This window comes from Tamandua tetradactyla, chromosome 1 (assembly GCF_023851605.1).
Source record: "Tamandua tetradactyla isolate mTamTet1 chromosome 1, mTamTet1.pri, whole genome shotgun sequence".
In the NCBI taxonomy this organism is placed as follows: Eukaryota; Metazoa; Chordata; class Mammalia; order Pilosa; family Myrmecophagidae; genus Tamandua; species Tamandua tetradactyla.
The window spans coordinates 57,056,961-57,075,168 of record NC_135327.1 but is presented as its reverse complement, the minus strand read 5'-3'; the positions used below and the strand labels follow the sequence as shown (position 1 = coordinate 57,075,168).

Genomic DNA, 18,208 nt, shown 5'->3' with positions numbered 1-18,208 from the left:
CACGCCCCCGCCTCCGCCCATTGGCTGGTCGAGAGGGCGGGGCGAGGACTGCTTCTGACCAATGAGTGGACGCCAGGGAACCGCCAACGGGCGTTGCGCCACCTGGGTCACGGATAGGGGGCGCCGCAGCTGCGCTATGCCAGCCCGAAAAGTTCTCGCGATGAAGGCGGCCGAACTGTCCCGCCAGGGGCCGACCTGCGGCAGAAACGGGAGAGGGAAGGAGCAGCGCCGTGGGTAGGCCCCGCCCTAGCCCCGCCCACGGTGGAGGGGCGTGACTCGCGCCGTGGGCCCTGTGCGGTAAGGGTCTGCAGTGGGGCCTGTCCTCCCCCGCAACCGCAAGGCGGTGCTCGGGGATATGTGGGGCACCAGAAGAACTTTTCTAACAAGGCTCCCCGCCCGTACCCGTACTCCTTACGGACGTTACTAGGTCCTATCGAGGCGCTGAGGAACCCTCCATCCTCGCTCCCCACCCCAACCCTCTGCCTCGGAGGAGGTGCCTCATCCAGTAGGTCAGGAGACGCTTCCCAGCCCCGAAGATGCATCAGAACAAAGAAGGCACGCGGTGTGGGGGTTGGGAAAGCTAGTGCGGGCGCCCCCAAGGACCTCAGTCTCTGCTCCGGGTCTCCATGGTGGCGGTGGCCATGGCAACGGGATGCGCCTAACTCGGCGCGGCGGGGTGGGATGGGCTCCTCCTCCGGGCGGAGGACGCGAGGCGTGGCCTTCAGGTTTTCAGGGGTAGCAGCAACGACCCCGCCTGTGCGTTCCTGTACCCTCTCCAATTCCGCCTGCCGGGGCAGGTCTCTAAAGTCCCCGCAGGGAGCCGCCCGGAGCACTAGGCTCCCTCTTAACGGCTCAACTAAAGGAGAGACTGTGTGGGCGGCTGAGAGCCAGCTTTCTTCCAGAAGGCAACAGAGTCGCAGCCTTTGGGGAACCCCCAAGACCCCGCCCTCCACTGAATCCCTGTGGCCTCTTAATTTATCTCCGGGTCACCGGATTGCATGCTATTAACAAATTAATCTTCCTGAGCTATTATTTCCATCGCGTCCCTCCCTGCTCCAAAAGGCTACACAAACTTTTTAGCAGTATCTTGGGTGATTCGAGTGCAACTGGCGTTTGAGATGCAGGGCTCCAGTGCTGACGCTGGGAGCTTGCCACATTCTGATCCCAACCCACTCACTCCTGCCAGATGCTTTTTCATCCCCTTCCCTCCCTACCACTGGGCCATGCGACCCACTATGCCCCCCTCGCCCCACCCCACCCCTGACCCCACCCCCGCAAAATTGCATTCCCATGTCTATTGTTCAAGCTCTAAAGTTGGCAGACTGTGGGCCCAAAGCAGCCTGCATATGTATTTTGTTAAGCCCACATGGGCTTTTATTTTAATGTATTTTTTTAAAGTCATAAAGGAATCCAGATTTCCAGACTTCTTTTGAAATATCAGATGATCTGGCATTCCAGTCTGGCCCCAAAGGCTGACTAGCACTGAATGGTATATAGGGGCACTCCAATTTACCATAATCCCCACCAATTCTTATTTTCTCACATTAACCTTCCAGGTTTGTGCAGACATTTAGTTTCATGTTCCCCTTTCCCTCTTTTTACTACCCATCATCTGCTTTTCCCACTCTCATAGCCAAAACTCATCCTCCTTTTGAGCCCATGTTAAGACCTATCGTTATTATTTTTATTTATTTATTTTTTTATTTTATTATATATTTTTTTGGCATGGGCAGGCACCAGGAATTGAACCCGGGTCTCAGCCATGACATGCGAGAACTCTGCCACTGCGCCACCATTGCCCGCCCAAGACCTATCTTTTTAATAAAGTCTTCCTAGTCAATTTTTCTTCATAACCATCTCTGGTGTGGGCTGTTGCAAATGCAAAGATTAGCAGCTGATTGTCCACTGCCTGGAGCTACTTCCTAATTATCAACTCCTTTCAACAAATATTTACTGAATGCAGATGGATGAGCAAGTTATTGTGGAACTGAAGGCACTCACAGTTTAGCATGGGAGGTACACCACACAAAAAGAACTGGGGTCTCCAGTCCCTCCCAGACTCTCCCCACACTCCCAGGCACTGGGCAGTCTGGCTGACTGGCCAACTGGGAGGACCTGCAATACAGAGTTGTCCATGCCTGGGGCTACCACAGACTCCCAGAGAAGGCCCCAGAGCCACAATGGGTGCAGATATTTCTGGAGTCACAATGGGTACACAGTGGGTGCATTTCCAGGAGGAAATAACTCGAAGTCTTTTTGCGGAGGGATGTCAGGTGGAAGACATATAGCTGTCCCATTGCTGCCCAGTGGGCCTATGTATCCAGAAGAGGGCATGCTGACATCAATGTGTTTCCCAGGCTCCTGGGCTTCCTGTGCAGAGGAGGGTCTTGCTGGAACCAGATGATTGAGGGAAGTTACAGGCTTTCTCACCTGGAGGTAGGGACAGTGTGGAAAGAAACTAGGAGCATCTCCACATTAGGAGAGCAAATTGGGCACATGTAAAACACTCACTCCAGCTCCAAACATATGACATTCTGTACTCTATTACTTTTAATAAATAAGACCACATCAGAAAGCTGGCAAGATCTAATAAAGCTAATAAATGCCAACCATAGGACCCAGCAAGTCCACTCTTAGGTATACCCGAAGAGACATGTATACAAATATTCATGACAGCATTACCTGTAATAGCCCCAAACTGGCAACAACCCAAATGTCCAACAATAGAATGAATGAATAATTGTGCTACCTTCGTGCAATGGTAGATTATATCACAATGACAAAGAACAATCTGCTGAATACATGCAACAACATGGATGACTGTCACAGACACTACTGAGCAAAAAGTCTGACACAAAAATTATGTATACTGTATTCTCCATTCTGGTACATTTTTTTTTTAGTGAGCATGTATATGCACATCTTTTGAATATATATCTAGGAATGGAACTGCTGAGACACAGCTGTGGAAGCCTTGTAATGTGTCGGCTATCTAGGGTGAACTATATTTCCCAGAATTCCTTGTCATGAATGTTTCCAATTAGGGTAACCACAACAAATCTTTTTGCATGAGATTTGGAAGGTGGAAGAAGGGCAGAGACATAGTTTTGGTTTTTTTCTTTTTTACATTTGGAAAGCTTTATAGTCCATGCACATCATTGCTGATCTGCTGGTTCACATCACTAATGGTGGGTAGCAGCCAGGCTTGCAACTGCTCCACCTTTCCCTGGATGCTCCTTCACCTTCTCTGACTCCTGGGCCAGATGTGTGTTTAGCTCCATGATGAAGGGCACCAGCTTCTTCTGCAGGACACATACATCATCAAGTTTGGAGGCAGTGAGAACCGGCACGAGTTCCAATTTGTCCTCACAGATTCCAGATTATGTTCATGGGTTCCAACTTGTCCCTTCTCCCCTACTTTATATCCATCTTTCCTTCCTGTGGACTTAAGCCCCCAGGATCAGATGCAGAAAGCAACAGCCTTATAGAGACTATTTAACCAATTCCCAAAATTATGTGAAGTCAAACCTCTGTAAATCCCTTCTGCTTCTCTAATTGGATGCTTATTGATACAACAGCATAGGAATGAATCTTACCTTTGTAAGAAACTGCCAGAATTTCCAAAGTTGTTGTACTGGTTCACACCCCCTTCAACAGACTACGAAAATTCCAGTAGCTTCACATCCTCACCAACATAAAAGTTAGCAATCAGTAAGTAGAGCAACAGGCCACCAGTTTTCAACCTCTGCTTTGGGCCAGGCCCTTGTGGAGGGCAATTTTACAACATCTATCAAAATTACAAACGCATTTAATCTTTGATTTAGCAACCCCAGTTCTGGAATTTATCATACAGATATACTTAGACACAGTACTAAATTATGTGGATAGTTATTGCATGAGTTCAATGTATGATGTTTATTCATTGTTGTATTGTTGTTACTAATAATGAAAGAATGAAAACAAATATTCAAGGAAGAGGAACTTCTAGGATCTGTCCCAGCCGCCACCCTGGAGGAAGCCACCAGTCTGTAGGGGATGATGCCAGACAGCAAACTTGCATTCTGAGCTCATGGTGCTCCTACCAGACACAACTACACCCTGTCCCACTTCTTGATCCTCAGGTCCCCCAACGAGTCATTCCTCCCAGCTCCACACACAGGAGTCCACAGGTAAGGTTACACGGACAAAAACATTTGGAGCACAGAACTCTAAAGAGCCATTACAAGCTATGGAGAGAGTAGTGCCAGCACCGGGGTCAGTGTGTGTGAAGGGCTAGTGAATAGTTTAGGGCAGGTGGATGATCAGCCTGAAGGCATGTTAATCTAAGACCAGGCTAAGTTATTAGTCACCAGTTTTCATTTTTATTTCTTATCTTGGAAGCCTGGGTGCACAGAATCAGACTAAATATAATCCTTGGGTCATGACACTTTCTCCCCATTTGCCAATGAACAGCTCACTTATGAACACCCGTGAACCCACTGCCTGCCCTCAGAACTAGAACATTACAAATAACATATCTACTCCTGTGCTCTTTCCATTTCGGACCATATATCTCCTCGGGGGTGACCATGACCCTAGATTTTATCCTTTCATTGCTTTTTCCCCCTGGGTCTCAGAGTGGAATTACTGGGTCTCAGGATTGATGAATGATCAGTGTTCCTGACAGTTAGCAAACAGCCAGAATAAGGGCCACACCATGGCCATGCTGTTTTGGTCGGGCCTCGGCGTGAGAGCTCATGGAACTTGGAGCCTCACAAGCAGTGGCCGCACAGAGAGAGGCAGATCAGCACTACAGCTTTAATAGGGGCAGCCCTGTCACACATACCCCCAGACACTCCCGAGGGTTCCTGGTGCACTGGGAGGGTGATTCGCATAGGCACAGCTGATGTTTTCTCCAGACCTGGTTGAGGCCCCTCCTCACCCCTTCCTCTCCAGCTGCTGCGGTCTCCAGCCCAGAGTTGGGTCCCAGTCCACTGCCCAGGGCCGGCAAGGAAACCCCTCGGCTGACGGGGGCAGCTTCCCCACTGGCCGAGGGCGCTGCGAACCAGGCTGGATGGAGACGCTGATCTCCGCGGAGCTAGGTAGAGACTCAGTTCTGGGGGTCTGAACAGAGCCAGGGGGCCGCCCCCCAGGGCCCAGCGCGGGGAGCACCAAGGCCGGGCTCCGGGTGTTGCGCACTGCTTTGGGGTGCTCGCAGGGTCTCTGCACGCAGCGTCTAGGTTCTGGTAAGCGATCCATTCTCCTGACCCGGATGGAGTGGGAGGAGACGGCTCAGTCCCGGGTTGCATCTCTGCGGCATCCTTCCCACCGCCGCCCACCCTCACCTCCATCCCAAAGGAGGGGACGCTCGCGCCCCAGGAGGCTCGAGCGAGTGGCTGGCTCCGCCCCGTCCATTCGTCCGTCAGTCGGTGGGTCGGTCGGTCGCGGCGTCTGGGCTCCGGCGGGTACCCGGGCGGCCCCGCACTGCCCCGGCCGCAGCTCACCGCTGCTTGCGCTCCGCCTGCTGGAGACGCCGAGAGAGGTCGTCGATGCGCACGTTCTTGAGCTGGAGTAGGTGCTCCAGGCGCTTCACCTTCATCTGCAGGACCTGGACCGCGCCCCGCAGAGGTCAAGCTGAGCGGCCCGCTGACCCCTGCCCCGTCACTTCAGGGCGCGAACACCCACTCCGACCCCGCACCCTTCCAGCGCGCCCTCACCTGCACGGTCTCCTGCGAGGCCAACAGCTCCTGCTCCTTTTCAGCAATCTGGAGGACGAAGCTTGGATCGCCCTGCAGCGCCTGGCTGTATCCCAGAGCCCGGGGCGCGGGCTGCCGGGACCCCCTGGGTGGAGTCAGCGGAAAAGTAGCTTAGCCGAGGCCTGGACTTTGGGCTCCACCCCACCTTTCCAGTGCCCTCGGCCATGTTTGGCCACCTCTTCCCAGCCGCAGCTCACCCTCGCCTCCCAGCCCTGTGGGGGTCATCACCAGGCCTAGTGAGGTCAGGAACCCGCAGCCACAGCAGCCCTTACCTGAGCTGCTCCGCGACTTGCGGATCTGAGGCACCTTCCCCTCGGGCCTTCTGGGACAAACCTGAGACAAGGCCACGGAGGAGTGACCGTGGTGAAGTCCCATTCTCCCGGCTCGCTCCCTCCCCGCCAAGAGCCATAGGAATAAAGTTCAGAGGAAAGCGAGGCTGCCTTACCCACATCCATGTAGCCGCTGCCATCCTGGGGAGCCAGCTCCTAAAGGAAGCCCCGGGTCCCCCGTGAGCTCGGCCCTGGCCATCCCCGAGGAGCCCCATGCCCCTTCGCCGCGCTCCCCACCCTCTCCGCGCCCCGGCCCAAGCCAGGCACCTCTTCTCCCCACTTATCGCCAAAACGGGTGGTTAGGAGGAGCGGGGTGTGCGTGGGTGAGGGTTGGTACCTGTAAGGAGCCCACGCCCTGCTTCCGGCGCCTCCGCCGCTCCTCCAGGCGCTGCCGCAGCGGGATGAGAACCAGCTCCACCACGCCCGGGGCGCACTGAGCGATCTTGCGCATCACGTCTTCGGGTACCGAGAAGTTCAGCTTGTTCAGCACTTTCCTGCGGGGCAGCTACGGGGTGAGATGGGGAGGTGGACGGGGTCCCGCGGGAATGAAGAGAGGCGGGGGCGGGGCGAGTGAAAAGGAGACTGGACGCAGCGATCTCAGTCTGAGCGGGCAACCCTGGGGGAGCCGAAGGTCACCGCATCTGAGCCGCCCCTGCTTGGGTGTCCTGAAGTCCTTGTGGCCTCCGCGATGGATGCGTCCCTTGATTTCGGTATTAGCCGGATTTGGTCTGCGTTGGCCCTCCCCACCCTTCCACCAACACACCTCCACCCTGGGTGGCCAGGGCCCCAGGAGGAGAAGGAGCTGGAGGTAGACCTTACTGGGAATGGGTGCGGCTTCTCCGGGAATCCGAGAGAGGGGCTGGAGAGTCCCCTCTCTGCTCCCAGGTGTTCTGATACCTGTTCAGGTGACCCCAGTTGCTGAGCTTCTGCTGGAGAGAGTTGGCTGGAACATAATTGTGCATCTCCACCATCTTGGGGAAGTAAAACTTGATGACCTCTGCAACCAGGACTGAAGGGGTGGAAGGTGGGGAAATGGATAAGAAAGAAGTGGGAGAAGAAAAAGGTGGGGTGAGAGAATCAGAGGTTGTAGAACATGGGCCAGGTAAAAGGTGCAAAGTTGGAAATATGGAAAAGATAAGGGGGATAGGAAGGGGCATGGAGGAGGCAGGGGAGGGAGAAAGGAAAGAGATCAGTGATCCAGAGCCCGGGGAGACTAAGTCACCAGCATACCCCAGAGGAACTGCATCCCCTTCCCATTAACTCAGGGCATGGGGAAACTGAGGTCCCTGGACCTCTAGCAGAGAATGAGTCTCCAAAAGAGCCTGGGGCCCCACCCAAGGCATTCAGGCTGATGTATACACACACACACACACACACACACACACACGCGCGCGCGCGCGCACGCGCTCCAATACCAAAGTCCCCAGGAGAAAGTCACAGATTCACAGAGAGACACATATTAAGACCCCACCCCTAAGATATACTCATAGTACTGAATGTTTTGACACACAGGGCATACATATGCCCAGACATATGCAGGCACAGGTATAGAACATGCAAGCACACATAAAACACACAGAGATGCACAGATGCACAGACATACACCTCCATCACCGGAGCTCCAGGAGACAGTAGCCAACACACACAAAAACAAAGAGTCATTTAAGCACATAGTGGCCCACCTGGGGTATATACACATGCAGAGATGCGTGCTTTTTTGTCATCAGAACACCAGAGGACAATCTCAGACACATAGATACCCTCACAATCACAAAATCACAAAGAAAAACATATGCACTCAGACTTGCCATACATACCGGATACAATATGTTGACACACATATGGACACACAATCTTAAAGTCCCAGGAAAAAGTCATAGACACACACTGAGAGACACACACGCAGGATAGAACATGCAGACATATACATGGATGCACATGGCAAGTTCCCACAGATGCACTTAAAAAACACAGGCACAAAGCGCATACACCTCTACAGTTGAAGTCCCAGGAGACAGATCTTCCTGCTCCCTGCCCCCCAAAGCACAGAAATACGTATGCACAAAATCCTTACACTCGTTCATACAGAAACAGATCATGTAAACACACGCAAACACACACTCACACGGGCGAGTGTACACACGCACACATCGGTGCACACCTCCATCACTGAAGTCCCTGGATAGGTTTCGCTTGGGCCGGGACAGAGGGATGTTGTCTACCCACAGGTACAGCTGATGCAGCGCCTCCTCGTCCACGCTGCTCTCCATTGGCGCCCTGGCAAGGCCAGGCCGTTCCAGCCGTGCACCGTTCTGCCCTCGCGACTTCTCGGGTGCTTCCTATTCACTCACTGCTGATACCCAGACCCGCCTCTGTCGCCCTAACCCAGAGACTCACGTCCCAGCAGGGAGCGGCCATATTGTTTTCTGAAACCATAGCAACCGTCTGACTCGCCAGGCAGTAGAGGCTTCTGGGAATTGTAGTCTTTCCCGCCACCTCTTTCCACAGCTGTTTTTGAAAAGCTGGTTGGGGTCCTTAACTTCCCCTCCTCCCCAAGAAGGCATCATCTCCGTGGCCATGCTAACTCCCAACCAGCCACTGGCCAGCTCTGCGACCTGCAAAAGCTACCAGGCCCCCAGAACCTCTATGACAGCATCCCCAGGGCTGAGATTTGCCTTCTGTGCTCTTTAGTAGTTCCAAGAGAATGCAGCCTCACATCCCAATGTTTGTGGGCTCTTATCTGTTAACAAACTGCTATCCATCTGGACTATGTGTAGGCTGTATGATAATGTCTCCTAATTGGGCTCCTTCCTAAAGCTCTGAGTTTATAGGGCCATTGCCGCCCCCATCCCCACTCCCCACTCCCAGCAGCATCTGCAAGTCAACCAGACTTCCAGAGAATACCTAGCTCAGGGCTAGAGCCTCAGGCAGGTCACTTAAGTCCTTTGTGAAATGGTGATGGCTCTCATCTATTTGTCCCAGTGGGGTAATGGGAAAGAGCTTTACAAATTGGAAAAGTGTTAGGACTTACAGACTCCCTGTATTTGTCTGGGGTCTGGAGGAATGGGAATGGGTACAAATACAGGAGCTTCAGAGCTCCTGGAGATGCATCCACACCACTCACCTATCTCCAAAGAAGTCCCATGGATTAGAAATTGATTTTAAAAACTAGTTCTATTAAAAAAACAAAACAAAACACTGCCCTTATAGCAGGGTTGGAAATATGGGTCTCTCCTCGGTGAAGAGGTGAATATTAGTAGTATTGGGGTACTTCTAAGGTCAGTCTGGGGAGGAAGCTTACTTTCACCATAGACTAGCTCTGCGGCTTTGGGCACATGACCAGACCTCTCTGTGAGTTTTCACATCACTTTACTTACCTATAGGATTTCTGTGAGTGAATCCATCGAATGTGCTTAACACTGCCTGGCACAAAGCAAGTCCCTAGTGACACGTGCTGGCATTACCATTAGCGAGATTATCTCAGCACTAGCAAAAGAGGTGCTCTTGTTGGCAGGAAACAAATGAAAGTGACTTGCCTTGTTGGTATCTGAGAAGAACCTAGGTTGGATGAGGTGCCTGGAGAGGTCACTGCTTCCCGCCTGCTTCCTCCAGAGGCCAGGGGGTGGGCTTTGGGCCTCCTTCCCCAGGGTTCAGACTGGGTATGTGTGTGATGGTAAGGGACTCACACACAGTTGCTCTTTGCAGTCATTTAATTTTCAAGCCTTAAAAGGCTGGAGGAGATCCCAGAATGCCAGAAGTGTGAAAGGCCTTCTCGGTGTGGGAAGTTACCCCCACATTTTTGTTTTAAAGTCATGCATGGTGACCTTGCCTTTTAGAAGGAACCACACCCAAGGAGGCAAGGGACAAACGATGATCTGGATTCCATCCACCCACCAACCTCCCCCCCCAACATTCCTGGGTGGGGAGAGGAACTGCAGGGCCACCAGGGGGTGGAGGAGGGAACAGCAGGGGTACCGTGCCAGCCCCAGGCCAGGTGGGAAAACCGGTTTGGGGCCCTGCTCAAGCTCAGGTCCTCTCCTGGCTGGAACCCCTGGGGCCCCGGGGCCCCACCGAGGGAGGGTAAAGAAGGGCTGGGATCAACAAAGAGGCCTGTCCTCACCTTTGCACTGCCCCTCACCCCCACCCCAGAAGCCACCACACAGGGAATTACCAACTCATCTTCAGCCTCTTAGGGGTGCGATCAGCCTCTAGGATTTTAATGGGTCAGCCATTTCACCCTGCGGTCACTGCCCCCAAGGTGGCTACCAGGCTTGGAGATGCCAATCTCTGGGTTCTAAAGGATTCCCTCTTAAGGCACAAAGTTAAATGAAAGGGTGCCCCACATGCCCTTCCAAACTCTAACCTGGACCAGAGAAGCTACCCCAATATCCCTTTCTAACTTTCTGTCTCATTCCTGCAAAAGCGTCTTTAGCTAGCTTTGCAGGGCCTAATTTCCAGATGCATGTTTGATTTGGCCCAAAACGACTGCTGGCTTCCTCGTCCCCATCCCAGCCAACTGACCCCTAGTAAGGCCAGGCTTCCTCAAACCCACCCCCAGGCAGCTACTGAAGACCCCTTCCTCTCCAAAACCAGGTAACACTGACATACAGATGTTGACAGCTCCCCCTCCCTCTCAACCAAGGCAGGGCCTAGCCTCTGGCCACCATCTCAACACTCGCTTCCAGGTGCCCCCAGGTCAGGGGCCAAAGGGAATCGGGAAAGGACGTGTTCCCAGGACGAACGCAAGCCCTGACCATGAAGGATGCAGCCTTGGCTGTTAAAATGTTCACCCCCACAAAAGGGGGATAGACGGATTTATTGAATTCAAATTGGGAAAGGAGCAGCTGGAAGGCCAGACTCTGGGCCAGCTGCAGGCCCCCCTCTGCCCAGGATGGAGCCCTACAAAAGAGGGACAAGGCCTGGGACCTGCAGCTGCCCATGCAGAAAGTGCCCATCATCACTCCCCTAGAGGGCCTCTTGGGAATCTCCAATCTGGAATGAAAACCAAGGGCCAAAGTGACATGGACTGGGCCAGTGAAAGGGACTGGGGAGGTGGGAAAAGCAGGCCGAGGCAGGCTCAGGGGCCCGCAGTTAGTTACAACTGTGCTTCTCAAGGCGCCCGGGGGTGCGGGGTGGGGGTAGCCAGCCTTGGGGAAGCCTAGGCTGGGCCTTCCACCAGGAGCCCTTCCCAGAATGGCTTTGGGGTACCCCCCTGCCAAGGACCTGGTGTGATCAGCAGAGGGGTCAGGCACTCTTGGGCTGGGAGCTTCCAGGGTCTATCCCTGGCTGCAGCTGTGACCTAGTCCACGATGGCACGGTGTGGTAGCACCGGACAGCTCCCCACCCACCCCACCTGGTCCACCAGGCCCAGGGGCAAATGGGGAGGGAAGAGGATTCTGAGAAAGAGGCAATAAGCAGGCATTGAGGCTGACCCCAGCCCCAAACCCAGGCCTGATTAAGGTGACTGGAGCAGTCACGGGGCCAGGGGAGCATTACCAAAGGATCTGGGGCTCCCCACTCTGGCTCCATCACAGCAGCTGCCCAGAGAGTCCTGTGCCCTCTGGGCCAGTGCTGCCACGTCTGGATGAGGGCATGGCTAGGCCCAGAGGCTCAGCTCTGATGTCCAAGACCCCGCACTCCTGCCTGCCTTGCGTGGTTCTTCCTGGTCACGTGGACCAGATCATGTTCCAAGTGGAGGATGTGGCTCTGCACTCGGTCATCAATGGGGAAGGAGGTCAGGTACCTCTTGACCATGGCGAAGTAAGCCATGGCCTCCCCAAAGCTGGGGACGGGCACCTCATCACCATCCTCATCATCGTCTTCCTCGTCTTCATCCTCATCATCATCATCTTCCTCCTCTTCCTCACTGTCCGACTCTGAATCCTCCCCACCTTCCAGGAAATGGAGGGTAGGACACTGGGCCTCCTCCTGGGTACCATAGCCCCCAAAGCTGCCACCGGCCTCGACAACTCCCTGGGCCCAGTCCTCGGCCTCCAGGCCCTCAGAGGAGCTCTCCTCCTCCTCCTCTTCATCACTGTCATCCACATCACCCTCCTCCTCCACCTCCTCCTCCTCCCCCAGCTCCTCCCCATCACCCCCTTCTTCCTCCTCCTCCTCCCCTTCTTCTTCCTCTTCCTCCTCCTCCCCTTCCCCCTCCTCTTCCTCTTCCTCCTCCTCCTCTTCTTCTTCCTCTTCCTCCTCCTCTTCCTCCCCCTCACTCTTGAGGGCAGTGGTGATGGTAGCATTGGGGCCACCCCCGAAGCCAGCCTCCCGAAAGCAGGCAGCTATGTCTGCGGGCTCGACTGCCTGCCAGGCAGCCGCCACGAAGTGCAGGGCCTCCACCAGGCCCAGCTGCAGGCGCCCGCGGTCCTGACCTTCCAAAGCAGCCATGGCCTTGAGCAGCATGGCCTGGCGGTAGTGGCCCTTCACCTGCTGGACCACTCCCCGTTCCAGCGGCTGCACGGTGCCCGACGGGAAGAAAGCCAACTGCACGTGCCGCAGGCCTGAGGTGTCCAGAGACTGGGCGGCCAGGTGGCCGGCCAGCAGCAGGACCCGGCGCGACTCGGCGGCCATGCGCGAATCCAGCGCCTTCAGGTACTTGGCCAGCGCCTGGGTGGTGACACCTCCCTTAGAGTTGGCAGTATAGTCGCAGGGCAGGCCGGCCTGGCCTGCACGGGGCTTGGCTGACTTGCCGGCCACCAGTGGGGGCAGCTTCTCGCTGCCATCGGCGTTGGCGCACAACAGGACGCTCAGGCGCTGGGTGCCCCTGCGTGCCCGCCCGTCACCGCCGCACAGCCCCGCGGCCTGGTCGGGCAGGAAGTCGTACCACAGACTGGTCTCGGTGGCACTGAACACGTCCTGCGAAGCGTAGCCCTCGGCCACCGATGGGGGCTGCTCGTCTCTTGCACGCCGACCCGCACCGCCGCCACCGCCACCACTGCCCTCTGAGGGCACCGAGGCCGGGCTGGCGGGTGCCGCCGGAGGTCGGGAGGAGGCAGTGTTGCGCGCCCGGGCACGGGCCACCCCGCTGCAGGACACCACGCCGTGGCGACGGCGGAAGCGGTCCAGCCAGCCGTTAGAGGCGGTGAAGTCGTCCATGCCCAGCTCCTCCGCTATACGCAGCGCCTTCTCCTTGAGGATGATGCCCTTGACCGGCAGGCCGGCGGCGCGGATCTGCTGGAACCAGGCCATGAGTAGCCCTTCGAGCTTGTCGTACGGCGACAGCTTGTTGGTCTTGCGGCAGGTGGAGGCCACACCGTACTTGCGCTCCGACGCCAGGATGGCGCGCTTGTTCTTGAGGATGGTGCTGAGCGTGGACGGCGGGATGTTGAAGCGCCGCGCGATCTCGCCCTTGCGCAGGTCCGGGTTTTCCTCCACCTCCTGGATGATCCGCGACTTCTCCCGGAACGTCAGCTGCCGCCGCTTGGGGCCCATCCCGGCGCGCCCCCCGCCCCGGGGCCCGGCGCCGCCGCCGCCGCCCCGGGGCGGGGGGCCCGGGCCCACGGCGGGGGGCACCTGGCGGCCGCTCCCGCGCGCCCCGCCCGAGACAAAGCGGCTCGAGGGGCGGCGGGCGGGGCGGCGACCCGGCCGAACCGGGGACACCTCTGGGGCGCCGGCGGGCGCGGCGGCGGGCGGCGGGTGGCAGACGACAGGCGCGACGCAGGCGGGCGGCGCGGGCGCGGGAGGCAGGAAGTGCCGCGGCACAGGGCGCAGAGAGCGCGGCGAGCGGGGCGGAGCGGGCGGAGCGGGATCTCGCGGGAAGCGCGGGGACGCCCGGCACCGCCTCCCAGCCCTCCGCGTCCCCCCCCGCCCCACAACCCGCCCTCCGCCGCCCGGGACCCGCCGCGGTGGGGCGCTGCGGCCTGCGGGACCCGCCCAATTCGGGTGTCGGGGGACCCTACGTAGCGGCGCGGGTTGGGGCGCGGTTGCTCGACTCTGCGGCGAGTGGGCAGCAATGTGCAGTTTTAAAAGATTAACAATGTAGTTTTTTCTATTGTTGTTAAGGTAAAAATAACCCACGTTTATTGAGGAAAATGAAAAGTACAGGCAGCTAAAAATCACCTTTCACCCCAACACCGGAGAGATGCGCAGATGCACAGGTAGCATTTTGATACATTTCCTTCCAGTCTTTTCTCTAGGAGCATGCAGAGTTTTCTTTTTTAATTTATTGTATAAAATTGGCATCAGGCTGTATAGACTGTCTATCTGGCATGTCTTGCTGTTTTACCTGGCAGCAAGTGTTGAGAATTTTGCCATATCGGTAAAAATTATTGCCAACATGATTTTTCATAGTTAGGTGACGTTTCAATTTATTGAGAAATAGTAATTGATTGTAAACCCCTATTGTTAGACATTAAGGACATATTTATAAGCAATGTTCCTCTTTTAAATTTATTTGGTAATCTTGTCAATGGCCTTTCAAAGTTTCTAGTAATCCCACAATCTGGAGATAAACACATAACATTTTGCAGTGTCACTTTCTGGGTTTTCATGTGTGAATGTATGCGTTTGCGCGTTCAGAGATAACATCATGTATATATATAAGCATATAGATACACATCCCTGAAACCCTTTTCTTATACACCAAACACACGAAAATGATAACTTCTTAAAACAATGAATCTCTACACTAGCATTCCTAGCAGCATTGTTCACAAAAGTCAGAAGGTGTAAGCAACCCAAGTGTCCATCAACAGATGAAAGGATAAACTAAATGTGGTCTATACATATGATGGAATATTATTCAGCCATAAAAAGTGATGAAGTTCTGATACATGTGATGACATGAAGGAACCCTGAAGATACCATATCGAGTGAAATAAGCCAGACGCAAAAGAACCAATATTGAATGATTTCACTTATATGAAATAACTAGAATATGCAAATCTGCAGAGACAGAAAGAAGATTACAGGGTACCGGGTGAGGGTGGGGAATGAAGAATTAATGTTGAATGGGTACATGGGTGATGGAAAAATGTTGATAATGGCGGCAGTGATAGTAACATAAAATGGAAAATGTAACTAACACCACTGCATTGTATGCTTGAAGGTGGCTGAAATGGGAAACATTATATTTTATATCTGTAACCATAATAATAATTTTAAAATGAATGCATTGCAGTGTTTTAAAAAATATCTTAGGGCAGCATGAAGAGGAGCACAAGCAGTTTGCAGGGCAGATGGCTGGGACGCAGAGGACAGGCAGAGGAGCTAGAGCAGGATGAGACTTCGAGCAAGTAGGTATGGACAAAGAAGAAAAGAGGACCAAGGATGGAGCCCTGGGTACTCGAAGGTTATGGGTTCAAGAAGGAGCAGCAGGAAATTCAGGAGGGCAGCCAGTGAAGTAGGAGGAAAACCAGGTTAGTGAAGGGTTGGAAGGCCAAAGGAAGTGTGCATTTCCCTGAAATGAAGCATCTTTCCATATGTTTACTGGCCATTTTGGATCCTGTGAATGTTCTAGTAATGTCCTTTGCCTATATTTCTCTTGCATCTGTCTTTTTCTTGACTTTTAGGAGCTCTTTATAGGCTCTGTGTATAAAGTCTCTGTTAAGTATTGCAAATGTTTTCTCCCCGTCTGCCACTTGTCCTTTAATTTAGGGAATCTTTTGGCTATGAGAAGTTTTCAGTCTTCAAGAAAGCTTCTGGGTTTTGTGTCCTATTTAGAGAGGCCATTCTCACCCCTGAGATAGAGAAAATATTCTTCTAATCACAAGATCCAGAAGAAAGCACAGGAGACTTTTTCCTATAGGGGCAGAATCAGCGCTTGGCCCATGGTGGGTGTATGGTCACTGTACAAAGTCCACTGGTTAAGGCCTCCTTCCCACAAAGCTTCAGGAAACTGTGTTTCAGAGGTTTTATCCACATGCACACATGCCTCTCCTGCCTTCTCACCCATCCTGGCTGATAATCAATGTGTGTTTGGGTGGGGTTTTTTTTTCCCCTTCTTTGCTGAATTTTCTGAGTTCTCTTTAATAAACAAGTACTGCAAGAAATGAAAAGGAAAAGGGAAAAATGGGAGTCTTGCTGAAGGGCTTGAGGGATAGTGGTTAGGTAGTGAAAGGTGTATTAGGCCTGGTGAGTGGCTTTGGACAGCCTGGGTCAAAGATGAGAGGGTGGACTGTGGGCTTCCCTAGGGTTGAGAATTGGAAAGATGAGGCTTGCAGAGGGTGCAGGGGATCCCAGCATCCTACATGGCTTAGTGGGGTAAGTGAACATTTGAGAAGGGGTGAGAATGGCCCTGAGCATGCCTACAGGCAGCAGGTAGACCAGAAGTCTGGAAATGAATATGCCAGCATTGCCATATACATATACATATATATATATATATATAAATTATACAGTCATCTTCAAGAATCAAGGCTACTGGAACACAGCTCAACAGTTTCAAGTACTTTCCTCTGGATACTCTGTGTCGGTTTCAAAGGATGTAGGTACCCTAGAAAAGCCATGTTTTAATCCTAATCCCATTTTGTAAAGGCAGCCGTTTCTTCTAATCCCTATTCAGTACTGTATGTTTGAATCTGCAATTAGATCATCTCCCCGGAAATGTGACTCAATCAAGAGTGGCTGTTAAGCTGGATTAGTAGGAGACGTTATCCACCCATTCTAGGTGGGTTGTGATAACTTTACTGGAATCCTATAAAAGAGGAAACATTTTGGAGAAAGCGAGAGATTCAGAGAGAGCAGAGAATGCTGCAGCAGAGAGTTCACCAGCCAGGACCTTTGGAGATGAAGGAAAACACCTCCTGGGGAGCTTCATGAAACAGGAAGCTAGGAGAAGGAGCTAGCAGATCACGCCATGCTCGCCATGTGCCCTTCCAGCTGAAAGAGAAGCCCTGACTTATGTTCACCATGTGAATATTCTTCTCACTTGAGAGAGAAACCCTGAACATCATCAGCCTTCTTGAACCAAGGTATCTTTCTCTGGATATCTTTGACTGGACATTTCTATAGACTTGTTTTAATTGGGACATTTTCTCAGCCTCAGAACTGTAAACTAGCAACTTATTAAATTCACCTTTTAAAAAGCCATTCCGTTCCTGGTATATTGCATTCCAGCAGCTAGCAAACTAGAATACACTCCAATACACTATAAACTAAAAATGGATATGCATATAATGCACAAGAATAACCTCCAGGATAACCTCTCGACTCTGTTTGAAATCTCTCAGCCACTGAGACTTTATTTTGTCTCATTTCCCTCTTCCCCATTTCGTTCAAGGCTTTCTCATTCTCATGATGTCAGGTCCCGGCTCATCCCTGGGAATCCTGTTCCACATTGCCAGGGAGGTTTACACCCCTGGGAGCAATGTCTCACATAGGGGACAGGGCAGTGAGTCCACCTGCCGAATTGGCTTAGAGAGAAAGGACACAGCAAACAGCAAAAGAAGTTCTCTGGGGGAGACTCTTAGGCATAATTATCAGTAGGCTTAGCTTCTGCTTTGCAGGAATTAGCTTCATAGGGCGAGGTCCAAAATTGAGGGCTTAACCTATTGAAATTGGTTCTCCCCACTACTTGTGAGAATATCAGGAATTCCCCAGATGAGGAAATTGAATATTTCCTCCTTTTTTTCCCATTCCTCCAAGGAAACTTTGCTAATACTTCTTTATTCCCTGCCCAGATTACTCTGGGATATATCGGAGCATCACACTAACCTATACAGACCAATAACATCTCATGCCCTATTCAAGATTCCATGTAATTATGGTGTTCAAGTAAATTAACTGTACAAGTTATAATAGATAATGTACTACCCAAAATATAAATTTTGCACCAAATAAACATCTCTCCCTTCAGTCTCGCACAGAGGTTGAAGTTTGAAAATATGGGCTATATCATCCTTTACCCAGTATTCTGTTTACCTTAGTCCTATCAAGATCAACTTCATTAATATCTATCTATACAAAATCTGATCACTTTTTCAGCTTTATAATGTTGCTGAACTTTCATAGCTGATTTTCACAGCATCAGAGCTCTAACTCTGAGTCTCAGATGTCACATAAATACCTGAAGTTTCAGGGAATGACCAGGTTATATACAAACAGCTCAGTATCTCAGAATTTAGAAATATCGGTTACAACTCCTAAATATATGTGACTCCTGTAAGAGCTTACAATCTAGAAACCTTAACAGTAGGCCCCAAC

General features: G+C 52.7%; 2 protein-coding genes across 3 annotated transcripts; both read right to left on the bottom strand.

Annotated features, from left to right (window-relative positions):
- Positions 1–4,338: 4,338 nt before the first annotated feature.
- On the bottom strand, positions 4,339–10,733 carry SPEF1 (sperm flagellar 1). Of its 2 annotated transcripts, XM_077116703.1 has the most exons (8): positions 8,226–10,733; positions 6,962–7,073; positions 6,402–6,558; positions 6,181–6,220; positions 6,008–6,068; positions 5,697–5,820; positions 5,484–5,587; positions 4,339–5,242 (listed from the first exon to the last, which is right to left on the bottom strand). In XM_077116703.1, exons 1-8 carry the CDS (start codon positions 8,332–8,334, stop codon positions 4,918–4,920), a joined length of 1,032 nt encoding a protein of 343 aa, XP_076972818.1. In that variant the 5' UTR covers positions 8,335–10,733; the 3' UTR covers positions 4,339–4,917. The 2 variants fall into 2 exon arrangements, with proteins under 2 accessions (XP_076972818.1, XP_076972824.1); XM_077116709.1 differs by lacking the exon at positions 4,339–5,242 and having other exon boundaries at positions 5,480–5,587.
- A 108-nt stretch (positions 10,734–10,841) lies between these two features.
- CENPB (centromere protein B) lies at positions 10,842–13,515 on the bottom strand. Its single transcript, XM_077116698.1, has one exon. It carries the CDS (start codon positions 13,496–13,498, stop codon positions 11,675–11,677), a length of 1,824 nt encoding a protein of 607 aa, XP_076972813.1. The 5' UTR covers positions 13,499–13,515; the 3' UTR covers positions 10,842–11,674.
- Positions 13,516–18,208: the final 4,693 nt, after the last annotated feature.

Bases quoted from the DNA above. Each gene is read 5' to 3' on its own strand.
- CENPB (XM_077116698.1), bottom strand. From the start codon at position 13,498: ATGGGCCCCAAGCGGCGGCAGCTGACGTTCCGGGAGAAGTCGCGGATC.
- SPEF1 (XM_077116703.1), bottom strand. From the start codon at position 8,334: ATGGAGAGCAGCGTGGACGAGGAGGCGCTGCATCAGCTGTACCTGTGG. The intron at 7,074-8,225 runs GTGTGCACCGAT...CCACCCCTTCAG, and splicing joins CAGGGACTTCAGTGATGGAG to TCCTGGTTGCAGAGGTCATC. The intron at 6,559-6,961 runs GTATCAGAACAC...GCTGCCCCGCAG, and splicing joins AACTGGGGTCACCTGAACAG to GAAAGTGCTGAACAAGCTGA.